General features: G+C 39.9%; 1 protein-coding gene across 7 annotated transcripts in view; it reads right to left on the reverse strand.

The window, feature by feature from the left end:
- The window catches only part of LOC137654644 (pyruvate dehydrogenase phosphatase regulatory subunit, mitochondrial), a 660498-nt gene that overhangs the window by 44042 nt on the left and 602323 nt on the right, over positions 1-14133 (reverse strand). For all 7 annotated transcript variants that reach the window (XM_068388459.1, XM_068388461.1, XM_068388455.1 and 4 more), the window contains exons 8-12: positions 13826-14001; positions 13327-13519; positions 12347-12511; positions 6862-7031; positions 6249-6397 (exon numbers count right to left, since the gene is read on the reverse strand). In XM_068388459.1, coding sequence (XP_068244560.1) covers positions 6249-6397; positions 6862-7031; positions 12347-12511; positions 13327-13519; positions 13826-14001 — 853 coding nt within the window. The remainder of the gene's footprint in view (positions 1-6248; positions 6398-6861; positions 7032-12346; positions 12512-13326; positions 13520-13825; positions 14002-14133) is intronic.

Raw genomic sequence — 14133 nt, forward strand, 5'->3', positions numbered from 1 at the left:
TTGACCACCCGCCAAATCAAGTAGGATGCGAAAGGCTTCTTAGCCTTCCGGACAACCCAAAAGCAATAATAAAACATTTCCAGAGAAAGATTAAAAAGGTTATGGAATTAGGGAATTGTAGTGGTTGAGCCCTCACCCACTACTGCACTCGTTGCTACGAATGGTCCCAGAGTGTAGCAGTTCTCGTAAAGAGACTGGACATTCTTAAGATAAAAAGACGCGAACACTGACTTGCTTTTCCAATAGGTTGCGTCGATTATACTTTGCAGAGATCTATTTTGTTTAAAGGCCACGGAAGTTGCGACAGCTCTAACTTCGTGTGTCCTTACCTTCAGCAAAGCTTGGTCTTCCTCATTCAGATGGGAATGAGCTTCTCGTATTAACAGTCTGATAAAATAGGATAAAGCATTCTTTGACATAGGCAAAGATGGTTTCTTAACTGAACACCATAAAGCTTCAGACGGGCCTCGTAAAGGTTTAGTTCGTTTTAAATAGAACTTAAGAGCTCTTACAGGGCATAAGACTCTTTCTAGTTCATTTCCAACCATACAATAAGTTTGGAATATCGAACGATATTGGCCAAGGCCGAGAAGGCAGCTCGTTTTGGCTAGAAAACCAAGTTGTAGAACATGTAGCCGTTTTGGATGAGAATCTGATGTTCTTGCTGAAGGCATGAATCTCACTGACTCTTTTAGCTGTGGCTAAGCATACCAGGAAAAGAGTCTTTAAGGTGAGATCTTTCAGGGAGGCTGATTGTAGCGGTTCGAACCTGTCTGACATAAGGAATCTTAGTACCACGTCTAAATTCCAACCAGGTGTAACCAAACGACGCTCCTTCGTGGTCTCAAAAGACTTAAGGAGGTCCTGTAGATCTTTATTGTTGGAAAGATCTAAGCCTCTGTGACGGAAGACTGATGCCAACATGCTTCTGTAACCCTTGATAGAGGGAGCTGAAAGAGATCGTTCTTTCCTCAGAAATAAGAGGAAGTCAGCTATTTGAGTTACAGAGGTACTGGTCGAGGATACGGATACTGACTTGCACCAGTTTCGGAAGATTTCCCACTTCGATTGGTAGACTCTAAGGGTGGATGTTCTCCTTGCTCTAGCAATCGCTCTGGCTGCCTCCTTCGAAAAGCCTCTAGCTCTCGAGTGTCTTTCGATAGTCTGAAGGCAGTCAGACGAAGAGCGTGGAGGCCTTGGAGTACCTTCTTTACATGTGGCTGACGTAGAAGGTCCACCCTTAGGGGAAGTGTTCTGGGAACGTCTACTAGTCATCGAAGTACCTCTGTGAACCATTCTCTCGCGGGCCAGAGGGAAGCAACTAGCGTCAACCTTGTCCCTTCGTGAGAGGCGAACTTCTGCAGTACCTTGTTGACAATCTTGAACGGAGGGAATGCATACAGATCTAGATGTGACCAATCTAGGAGAAAGGCATCTATATGAACTGCTGCTGGGTCCGGGATTGGTGAGCAAAATATTGGGAGCCTCTTGGTCATCGAGGTTGCGAAGAGATCTATGGTTGGCTGGCCCCAGGTGGCCCAAAGTCTCTTGCATACATCCTTGTGGAGGGTCCATTCTGTTGGAATTAATTGTCCCTTCCGACTAAGACAATCTGCCATGACATTCAAGTTGCCTTGGATGAACCTCGTTACTAGTGATATGTCTAGACCTTTTGATCAGGTGAGGAGGTCCCTTGCGATCTCGTACAACGTCAGAGAGTAGGTCCCTCCTTGCTTGGAGATGTACGCCAAAGCCGTGGTGTTGTCCGAGTTCACCTCCACCACTTTGCCTTGAAGGAGAGACCTGAAGCTTTCCAGGCCAGACGTACTGCCAGTAGCTCCTTGCAGTTGAAATGCATTGTCCTTTGACTCGAGTTCCATAATCCCGAGCATTCCCGACCGTCTAATGTCGCACCTCAGCCTACGTCCGATGCGTCCGAGAAGAGAACGTGGTTGGGAGTCTGAACAGTCAGGGGAAGACCCTCTCTTAGGTTGATATAGTCCTTTCACCAAGTCAGACAAGACTTTATCTTTTCGGAAACCGGGATCGAGACCGCTTCTAGCGTCTTGTCCTTTTTCCAGTGAAAAGCTAGATGGTATAGAAGAGGACGGAGGTGTAGTCTTCCTAGTGACACAAATTGATCCACGGATGACAGCGTCCCTACCAGACTCATCCACAGCCTGACTGAGCAGCGTTCCTTCTTCAGCATCTTCTGGATGGATAGCAGGGCTGGGGGCTGATCGTCTTGTTCAGCAACGTCCTCATCAGAGGGTTCCTCATCCGAAACTGATGAGGAAACGGCAACGGAATGGGCAACGTCTGACTCGCTGAATCCGGTCGCACTGGTGGATGCGTGACGGAGCCGGACGCAATATCATGGAACTGCTGCACAGTCTGTGAACTGTCAACAACCATGGGAGCGCGAGGAAGTACAGCGTCAACCCGAAACTGTCTAGACCGTCTGGGTTGTGCAGTCAACACCCTACCGGGTTGCTGAGGTTGACGCACTGCGTCACAACAAGTCACCTCTGCTGGTTGTTGAACGTCCTGAACGTCAACAACCACCTCCGAGCGTCGCTTAACGTCAACGTGCGGCTGGCAACCCACACTGGGTCGCATCGGTGGAGGAACCACCTCAACTGGCAGATGCGAGTAGGTTACCTCAGCGTCAACAGGGCGCACAACCGACCGGTTGGAAGGTTGTTGGCCAGAAGGTTCTTCTCCGCATTTAAGTCCTCTATCAAGGACGCAAGCTTGGACTGCATGTCTTGCAGCAAAGCCCATTTAGGGTCTACGGGAGCAGGTGTGGCAACAGACGGGGTTAGCGACTGAGGCGGAACCGTTTACCATCCCTGAAAGCCTTGTTATGCGTGACATAATAGTACAGCAAAACTTCAAAGGCTCGACAACAGCTGAGAAGTTGACCTGTAAACAACTTGGAGCGTCTCCTGGCTAGGCACCAGGGAGAGTCTATCAGAATTGAGAAGTCTATCTGGGCAGAGGCATGACCTCCCAAGCCGAGAACTTCTCTCGTGTCATATCAGACTCTCGCTCTATAAACCAGTTTAAAAGAAGGGAAAGCAAAGGCTGTATCCCCCAAACTCCTCCTGGTGAAAGAACCAGTCGCCTAGCCAACGTAAAACTCTCTAGGAGAGCGAGAGAGCACTAGCTTAAAAACAACGGCTTCGAAGTAGCTAGGCCTAGTGTAAGTTCTGACGTTTAGGCGAACGAGGAGCAGCAGAGACAAGATCCGGACGAAGATCCTTAAAAAATCATCATGATTTAACTAAAGTCCATAGGAGGCTAAGCAGCTTAAGGCTCCTCTCCATCTGACAGAGTCCTCAAGGGAATATCAGTAGGAGGGAGAACAGCAACTTCCTCATCTACAGGAACATTGTCCGATAAAAGCTGAGTCTCTCACTGGTGCATTAGTAGCGGACCAGAACGCAACGTCATGTAACTGCTTGACAGTCTGTGAACTGTCAACAACTGAACTGTCAACCACAACAGGTGCGTGAGGACGTACAGCGTCCACTCGAGACTGCTTTGACTGCCTAGACTGAGCAGTCAAAACAACTCTAGAATGCGGAGGTTGACGCACCGCGTCAAAACAAAACAACTTAAACTGTTGTTGTACCTCGCGAACGTCAACGGAAGGTTCCGTGCGTCGCTGAACGTCAACATGCGGCTGGCAGGGTACACTGGAACGCATGGGTGGCGGGACTCTCTCAGCTGGAGTGCGGCAGAAGGTCGCCTCAGCGTCCACAGGACGCACAACCGTGGTTGGTTGTAGGCTAGAGGTTGGTGCAGCGTCAACCTTCTCCGCACGAAAGTCCTGCATCAATGACGTTAACTGAGACTGCATGGTCTGCAGCAAAGACCACTTAGGGTCTACAGGAGCAGGTGCGGCAACAGACGGTGTGACTGCCTGATGCGGTACCGCTTTGCCTCTCTTAGGAGGTGATCAGTCGTCGGAAGACTGCAGCGAGTCCGAACTGACCCAGTGGCTACAACTGGGCCGTTGGACTTGCGCGGAAGGGACCGACTTGCGCTTAAGAGGCCGCGAGACCTTGGTCCATGGTTTCTTACGAGAAACCTCTACCGCAGACGAGGAATAAATGGGCTCTCTCGTCATTGTGTGGGTGGGGCGATCTTGGGTAGATACGCCCGAAACCACGGAGGGAACGTCTGTTCGCTGATTAAAGCCTCTCGAACCCTTTGGTCGTACGACATTGCTTCTCCCCTGGGCTTGGGAGCTTGCAAGAGGTCCCGGACTGGGAGGACGACAGGCACGAACAGACGAACCCTCGGACGCAACACTGTAACACTTTGCGCCTCGGACGCAACACTGTAACACTTTGCGTATATCACTTTATCACTTCGATTTTCTGTTTTGCACTTATTTCTACCTTAAACACGCAATTCTACCCTTTATTAAAAGGTAGTAATTGCGAAATTAGTCGTATAATGCAAGCTCATAATACCAGCAAAAAACAGAAAACATATTTAAGATAAATCAGTGGCTGGGAAAGAGACTAAACACTAGTTCATATAACTACGGTTTCAATCTCTCACCGCACATAGCCTGGGGACGAGAATAAAAACCTAAAAACGTTTTATTCTTCCTCCCCGTACAGGGACTAGGGACGAGAGTAACACGAGAACAACGTTACCCGCTTGAACGGAACGTTTACTCTCCTCTCTCTCCCTCCGTCTCTATCTCTCTCTCTCTTTCTCTCTTGATTTCGCACCTAAGAGAAGAGCCCAATTATATATCGTCAAAAAAAACATGTTAATTGACTAAAGGAAAAAAAACTGAAAGGATTTTCAAATAAAAAGTTCCTTTAAATTAGAATTTAAAACATTTAAGCTAAGAAAGAATGAACAAAACGTCAGAATCGATTTACTCTTACTGCAAAGTGAAACCGTGATACACTCTCTCTCTATCGTAACGATAGAGCGCACGTTGAACGTCCTGAACGTCAACAACTGCGTAGCATAAAAAACTAAACGTTAGTTCATCTTTGAAAACAGTACGAAGACTATCAAAGAAAATCTTTCATAAAATATTACATTTACAAAGTTTTAAATCCTTAGCTCTTTAAAAGCTAATTACGATATAAAGGGCTCAACGTTGATTAACTTCGGTTTCCAAGTTAGGACCGCCTATTCTCAGGAAAGGTCTATATAAACAAAACATTAAATTTATTTTATATGTTTATAATAAATGGAAAGTTAATCGAAGAGGCCTAATAAAGGCGGAGAGATATAAAATATATAGAGGAAAATCTATAACGTGATATAATTACTAAAAGCCTAAACATACTTCCGTCTAAAGAAAGGGTCGGCCATTTAAAAGTGAAAGAAAGTCCATACTACCTTTGTCACCATAATTAAATCTATCCAAAACGAGTTCAAGTTTTGAGATGAAGATAAAACACCTGCATAGCGAAAGCTCAAAACTAGAATAGTGTACTTCACCAATAGTTGTGAAAACAAATCCAGTTAGCACAGCGAATTAGTAGGTCTTGCCGGTAGCCCGACAGAGAGAAAATTGAGTTCTGTGTTTACATTGAGTACTGAGTACCTGCCCGACAGATGGCGCTGTTGATGTACACCCCCTACCTGTATAGCGATCGCTGGCGGATTTTTAACGTAGAGTTTTCTGTCGAGCAACAGAGTTGCAGCTTATATAATCACCGGCTAAGTTTAATATTGAAAATCTTGTTTTCATAAACTATTTTCTTTCATAACTTATCAATAAGATTGTAATGCATTACTATTTCATTAATTTTACTATTGTCAACAACATTGGGAGATAACAGCAAAGGCAGTGTGTACTGCTACCTGTCGTACTTATACAAATCTTTATTTGTATCCAATTTGAGATATGACAATTTTGTCAGAATAATAATCAAGTTTCAATTACTCTATAATGTTAGTAATTTTTATATACTGCATGGGGGCAACAGCAGAAAATTTCTACCCTTATGTAATTTTTATCTATATTTACTGCCATTTAGTTAACACTGCGCTCAAACAAGTAACATACAAACTATATATATAGTAACATAATTATCATAGCTTCAGTTTACTGTTAATGGCATAGGTAAACCAGTACAGCACTGCATGTAAAATATTATTAAATTAACTGATCTTGATAATACATGTATTTATTTATCTTTTAATAAAAAAAATTATGCTCTATATTGTCAAGTAGAGAATATAACACAGTACTCTGTACTCACTGATTTGGAGCTATACGGGCTAAGGAGCAATCATTTTCATATCCTCCGTAACAATTCTGCATACCAGTGTGAATGATCCCTCCTACAGGAATGTCTACATCATTACTGCATAAGTACTGTAAGGCATGTACCACTTCATTTCCTTTGGACTGAAAATATATATTTATAAATGTCAAAACAGGCAAATGGTATCAACATACTAAATTTTTATCTTCCACTGATATTTGGTAATCTCACATAAATGAAGTTATTGATATTAAACAGTTACCACAAATCTAATGTCTCATAATCTTCATAAATAAACAATTATATGGACTATTCCACTGCAAATAATACCAAAAACTCAATGCTGAATCATTTGGTAGTGGTAAAGGCAAAAAAAATGCAATGGAAAACTAAAGATACCGTTTCGACAGTAATTAATCCATAAAAATTACACAAATATTTGTTTGCACTGATTCCTCTGAACTTACAACTTTAATGCAAAGAAATGGAACTACTCTCAATAGCATCTTTTTATATTGATTCTGATCTTTAAATTTCTTACCAAGTTTATTACAGACACAAACAGAAAGTTAATGCTGTAATGAAGGGAAATGAGAGAGATTATTACCCAAATATCAAACTTGGCAAATGATGAGTAGTCCAGGATGGCAACGCGCTCTCTACAGGCAATATACTCTTCTCCAACAACATTAAACCAGTGTGGCTTAGTCCAGGTTTCTGTTGATGACATTTTGAAAGGTGCTGATAATTTCCCATCGCTCTCCTCAACATCATCACCTGTGAAGAACAAGTAAATACAAATAAAAAAGATAAACGTTGAGGGAAAACATTATATATGTTGTTGCAATTTTCATTTCATGAGATACATATAAAGGATAAAGAAGGTGATGAATGCAAGAGTTGATGGGAGAAGTACAAGAGGAAGGCCAAGGTTTGGGTGGATGGATGGAGTGAAGAAAGCTCTGGGTGATAGGAGGATAGATGTGAGAGAGGCAAGAGAGCGTGCTAGAAATAGGGGTGAATGGGGAGCGATTGTGACGCAGTTCCGGTAGGCCCTGCTGCTGCCTCCGATGCCTTAGATGACCGCGGAGGTAGCAGCAGTAGGGAATTCAGCATTATGAAGCTTCATCTGTGGTGGATAATGTGGGAGGTTGGGCTGTGGCACCCTAACAGTACCAGCTGAACTCAGCTAAGTCCCGTGTTAGGCTGGAGGAACGTAGAGAGTAGAGGTCCCCTTTTTTGTTTTGTTTCATTGTTGATGTCGGCTACCCCCTAAAATTGGGGGAAGTGCCTTGATATATGTATGTATGTATAAAGGATAAATTAACAAGACTGTGGTAGAAGGTATTTGCAGCATTATTCCAGCCCGTAAGTGCAGAAACTTTTACCTTTCTACCTTACCACCATCTGGATTTCCTTTCTTCCATCTTGCTGTACCTCCTCTCAACTTTCCCTTCAAACTGCAACTGCAGGCTTTCGCAAAGTTGCACATGTGTACTGAATGGCCTTTCATGCCCCAGTGCAGGGCCACATTGCCCAAATTCATAAATACAATCCAATCCAAATTTAAATAATTCTTGCTAAGGCAGTAGGATCTTAACATGCTGATCAATAACACCAGAAAAAATTTAGCTTTCGTGATTTTCATCTAAATTTCAAGACATAAAAAAATCCTTGGAGTTCCAAAAATTGTGCCAAAAGTATTCATTTTAGCAGTCCATCAAATGTAATTCTTCTCTTTTGGGGTTTGAAAGAATTCCAAAAACAAAAGCATTGCTAAAAACTCTTGGAAGAAAATGTCAAGGGAGCACCTTTTACCATTCCTCTGGTGATAAACAGAAAGCTCTGTTCAACAGTACGTAAAAGATTATACATTGTACACCTGCACTGATGCACTTTTTAATAAAGCTAGGCTCTTTAGTCCATGGTATGAGGAACAGTGCTTGGCACTAGGCTTGGCAAACACCTTACAGACACAGAGGTTTGATAAGTAGAGTGCTGCACATTAGATCCACACATGGATAATATAATCTCATCTAATATGCAAAATTTTCCCCTATAGCTGGTTTATGAATAACATAATGATATGGATGGCAATTTGACTAGAAGTGATAGTGTTATACATTTTACTGAACTAGCTATTATTTGACTATACTGTACAGTGGTTAAAATATTTCATGATAATAATAATAATACTAAAATGGTGTGCCTATTTATGTCCAATCAAGGATGATGATTTACTCCTATTTTGATAGTTCTCCTTTGGATAGAAAGAGCTAAAATTTAAGATCCTTGTCAAATTCTTAACCAGTATGATGGTTAACACTGATTTCTGGCATGTTTAGAATTTTAAAACCCATTTCTGTTGGGTAAATATTGCCAAAGGGCTTAAACCACAGCTTTTATACTATACACTATAAACAAAAGGGAAAAATTCCAATGCCCAAAAAACATGCAAATATTATTTTTACAAAATAGTTTAATGAGACCCTTAGTCATGATTCCAGACTTTCTGAGCCTTGCCAATAATATTTGTCTTTTGAACAGTTCAAAAAGTTATAAAAATTTAGAAATGTCTAATGGGAACAGATGAAAAGTGAAAGTCAGAATGTATTACAGCAATTTTTTTTACAAACATCATTGTAATAAAGTATTTTTTTTAAAAACATCTACAATGTATCATGCAATGTATCCTACACGTGTAACTCCCAAATTGAGTACATACAAATATTCAAGGGATTAATATATTTGTAGCTTAAAACTGTATCAACACACTCAAATTCTTACAAAACCTCAATGATACAAAATCTTTGGGAATTAAAAAAAAAAAAAAACCTGAAGAGATCCAAGTGCACCACCAATTTTCTGACACCTCTTTTAATCCGGACAAAATCATGAGAGGGAACATGAAAATCCCCTGGCCTCCAAACTAGTTTACTGGGTGGCCAACAGATGGATGTGTAGTGTGCCTTCCATTTTGTTTTTACACTGCACCTGCTGGTGGCAGTTCCCCCTAATTATGAGATTATTGCTTATTTCTCTTAACTTTAATTCTAATTATGGTCCCAGGCAAATTCAAGGGGCAGCTGTGGTGGTATTAAACACAAACACCAGTCTATTACCACTAAAGAAAAAGTTGAACTTGTGAAAAAATTTGACTGGTGTTTCGGTGCATAACACAATTGGTGTATTTGAAATATTCAGGATTTTGATAAAACTGGTGTTTAACTTAACTGTTTGCAATAATAATGCATGGAGTATTCACATACAAATTTTGTACTGTACTAAGAAATAAAAACAGCAAATTTTAATCTTTTCCATTGTTTACATTTATAAATTGATCAAAACTACCTTCTATGCTTTCCAAATCAGTTGATTAAGACAACCTACCAAAGGACCTTTTTTCATCTTCTAAAAGTAGTAATTATTACTTGAACTATCCTTCTTAATTTACCAGACTAATCTGAATAGTTTTATTTGAAGTATTTCTCGCACATTTAATCTACTGTTGAGTGATGCCACATACAAGTTTACCGAAGTATCATTCACGTTGTCAATTCAAAATGATTTATAGTTTTTATCTCGGCGGTTCTTGATTATAAAGCTTAGGAAATTATCAATTTTGATAATTTTTTAGGTAAATTTTGTGCAACTTGGTTTACCTTTTCATAAACCGAATACACTATCCTGCAATTTATTAGATCTTAGGATATTTCCTTAATATCAGTAATACTGAGTACAATTTGTAAACCTTATGGTTGCAAACACGACAGATGACAAGATTTATGTTTCTTCTTATTTCAAGTGTTATTTTCTCAACTATAATTTCTACAAAATATAATTTTCATGTGTTGAGATGTATAATATACTGTATTGCATATAAGTATTGCGCCTTGTTTTTGTGAGCAGAGGTTAGCCTATTATAATCATTTCTATTTATTGACATTCTACACAGTATTTGTTATGTAAGAGTTGATTGTGCATTTCTTAATTCCAAGCCCCTGAAATACGAAAACCTGGAATTACTCAGTTCATAGTGTCACAAGTAAGGTGGGACAACTGAATAATAAACAAACTTATTTGTCTAATGAACTAGATTTATATTACATCTCCCTCGCATGCAGAAATATTTGCTTCTTTTGACATTAGAAGATAAGTTTTTTTATCACTGAATGCCTAGAGTATTATAGAAGACATCTTGTCTCATAGGAAAATGTATGCCTATCATAGGTATGGGTAGTAGGTTGACCAGGGCACCAGCCACCCATTGAGATACTGCCGCTAGAGTGTTCTTGGTCCTTTGATTGGCCACGCAGTACTACATTGGATCCCTCTCTCTGGTTACGGCTCATTTTTCCTTTGCCTACACATACACCGAATACACTGGCCTATTCTTTCCACATTCTCCTCTGTCATCATACACCTAGCAATACTTAGATTACCAAACAATTATTCTTGGCTCAAGGGGTTAACTACTGCACCATGGTTGTTCAGTGGCTACTTTTCCTCTTAGCAAGGGTAGAAGAGACTCTTTAGCTATGGAAAGCAACTCTTCTATGAGGATACTCAAAATCAAACTATTGTTTTCTAGTCTTAGGTAGTGCCATAGCCTCTGTACTATGGTCTTCAATGTCTTGGGGTAGAGTTCTCTTGCTTGAGGGTACACTCGGGCACACTATTCTTTAATATTTCTCTTCCTCTTGTTATTTTACTTTTATAGTTTATATATGAAAGATTTATTTTAATATTGTTATTGTTTTAAAAATTCTCTTTAGTTTATTTTCTTATTTTCTTTCCTCACTGGGGTATTTTCACTGTTGGAGCCCTTGGGCTTATAGCATTTTGCTTTTTCAACTAGGGTTGTAGCTTACGGAGTAATAATAATAATAATAATCATAATGATAATAATAATTATACATACATACATATACCAAGGCACTTCCCCCAATTTTGGGGGGTAGCCGACATCAACAAATGAAACAAAAACAAAATGGGGACCTCTACTCACTACGTTCCTCCCAGCCTAACAAGGGACTCAACTGAGTTCAGCTGGTACTGCTGGGGCGCCACAGCCCACCCTCCCACATTATCCACCACAGATGAAGCTTCATAATGCTGAATCCCCTACTGCTGCTACCTTCGCGGTCATCTAAGGCATCGGAGGAAGCAGCAGGGCCTACCGGAACTGCGTCACAATCGATCGCCATTCATTCCTATTTCTAGCATGCTCTCTTGCCTCTCTCACATCTATCTTCCTATCACCCAGAGCTTCCTTCACTCCATCCATCCACCCAAACCTTGGCCTTCCTCTTGTACTTCTCCCATCAACTCTTGCATTCATCACCTTCTTTAGCAGACAGCCATTTTCAATTCTCTCAACATGGCCAAACCACCTCAACACATTTATATCCACTCTAGCTACTAACTCATTTCTTACACCCGTTCTCACTCTCACCACTTCGTTCCTAACCCTATCTATTCGAGATACACCAGCCATACTCCTTCGACACTTCATCTCAAACACATTCAATTTCTGTCTCTCCATCACTTTCATTCCCCACAACTCCAATCCAGTTGGTACAATCACTTTCTCATATAGAACTCTCCTGCATCTACATCCTGTGAGACATCGATAATAATTATAATAATAATAATAAAATACTATACTTCATGTGTTAAAGGATATAAATGGATATTTTATTTACAGTTCTATATAACGCAAACTCAGTTACTATCTAGTAGTTTTAAATCTTTTGATGGCTACCTATTGTGGCATTATTATGCAATCGCATAATCACTTCACAATGAACATGAAACTATTTTACGCAAAGAAACACTGTGATTTACTTTTATTTAGAGTAAAATATTATAACAACAGTTCTGAAAAATTATTATATACAGTACTGTAATCATTTCACAATGAAAAAAAGAATATTTTGGTTGTTTAGCGGGTTAGGGGTGAGTTCATGGAATACTATCAAGGTGACATTGAACAGTCCAGCAAAACAGTTAATCCAGCAATGCTCTGGAACCAAGGGTGCCAGAAAATTGGTGTTGTACCTGTAGTAAATAGTATTATCAGTGCAACTTACCATTTTCTAACACTTCTTCCCGTTCAAAATAACTAGGTCTTTCATATCCCATGACCTGTCCAAAAACAGCACCAGCCGACTTGAGTTTTGGAAAAATCGGGGACATACGTAAACATCTCCCTGTAGTGAAATCAGGAAATGGGTAGGCTATACTGTAGTGGATACCTGAAAAAAAAAAAATCACCTCTAATATCTGCACAAATATAGAATTGTAAGATACTGATTCTGGTATTAAAAAATAAAAAATCTGGTCTGAGGTATTAGATATAGTGTATGCATGGCACTCTTGTCAATGGTACGAAAGTTATTTGCAGTGACCATTCATGCTACACAGGTTTGGCTTTGCTTTCTACCTTCTACTTTTCACTCCTTCCATCCCTTTTGCCTATTCATACTTGGATATCCAACTTTATGTTGTTCCAATTTTCACCTTTAGAAAAGCTACACGAGGTACTAAAATATTACTCGAACTATTTTTTACCTCATGGAGTGTGAAAGTAATCAAAAACAAATTTCTTCTGAGCATTATTCTACAGAAAACATCAGTTTCTAATAATAGCTAGTTTTCTAAGAGTTAAGATAATTTCTAAGATAATTTATCTCACAGGAAGTAATGCAAAACAATATCCAATTACTATTTCTTATATTTTATTTTGGTAAAAAGCCTGTGCAGAAGAGTTTTAAAAGTCAGGACAACCTGAGCTCTTGGTCACAACCCATGGCTTAATAATAATATAATCAAGTAAGTGATAGTAAATGATGGAAATTTTCAATCACAGTGGTAACAGTCTCCTGAAAGTGGAGACAAGGGAAAAAGTGAACCAGCAGGTAAGTAAGAGTAAGGTGGGTCTCCTCTGCCGGCTATTTTGTAATCACTTATTCACCAAATCCATAAAAATCAAAGTAATTGTGAGGCAATAGCTTTCTTTCTCTTGAAAAATCCTTAAGATCAATAAATTTCTATTAAATAGTACACTCACCTGGAACTTCTCTGACACGATCCAGCAAAAATCTTCTGTTGTTGTGAGCTGGAAGGAATCGCAATATATCAAGATCATGAACATCCATCGGAGCTATTCCCTTCACTATCCACTCAGCAAGCACTGCCCCTATACCACCTGCGGCATTACTCCCACCACTTTTAAGCCCAGCTGCCACAAAGTAATTTGTGAGCTGTTTGGGAGAACAAAAAATAAATCCTCATGTTAAACAGTGTATTGTATTAAACTGATTTTATTATATACACATGCTTTGATGTTCATCATTAATATGTTCCTCATGAAATTTTTATGGAAACTTTAATTTGCTGTAATGAACAATCCATTAGCACATAACCATATTTTCCTGGGAATGTAAAGCAAGGAGTATGGTAGAGCATTTGGATTGTGACATGAGAGCAGTCTTACACATAATCTAAAGCATATTTTCAATAAAGCTTGATTCTATCCTGGAAACTACAATAACGAGACACAATTTCACCTCTGGTGCTTGGCCAAGAATCCATCTGTTGTCTGGAGAAAATCCGCAAGATGAATTAATAAGTCGACCAAGTACAGCATCTTTCGAAACTGGGATGCGATGTAATACCTCACGTAACATGGTATAGAAATGGTCCCAATCTTCGACTTGCTCTCTTTTTTCAACTGCATCGTAGCCTGTGTTCCAGGTGATGGATGATGAATAAAAATATTACACTGAGAAAACATCATACCCACTATAAACACAATTGAAATCACAGTACTGAACAACTTTAGAAATGCGCTCGTACGAAAGATTATCACTTACTA

This window comes from Palaemon carinicauda, chromosome 15 (genome assembly GCF_036898095.1).
Source record: "Palaemon carinicauda isolate YSFRI2023 chromosome 15, ASM3689809v2, whole genome shotgun sequence".
NCBI classification, from domain to species: Eukaryota; Metazoa; Arthropoda; class Malacostraca; order Decapoda; family Palaemonidae; genus Palaemon; species Palaemon carinicauda.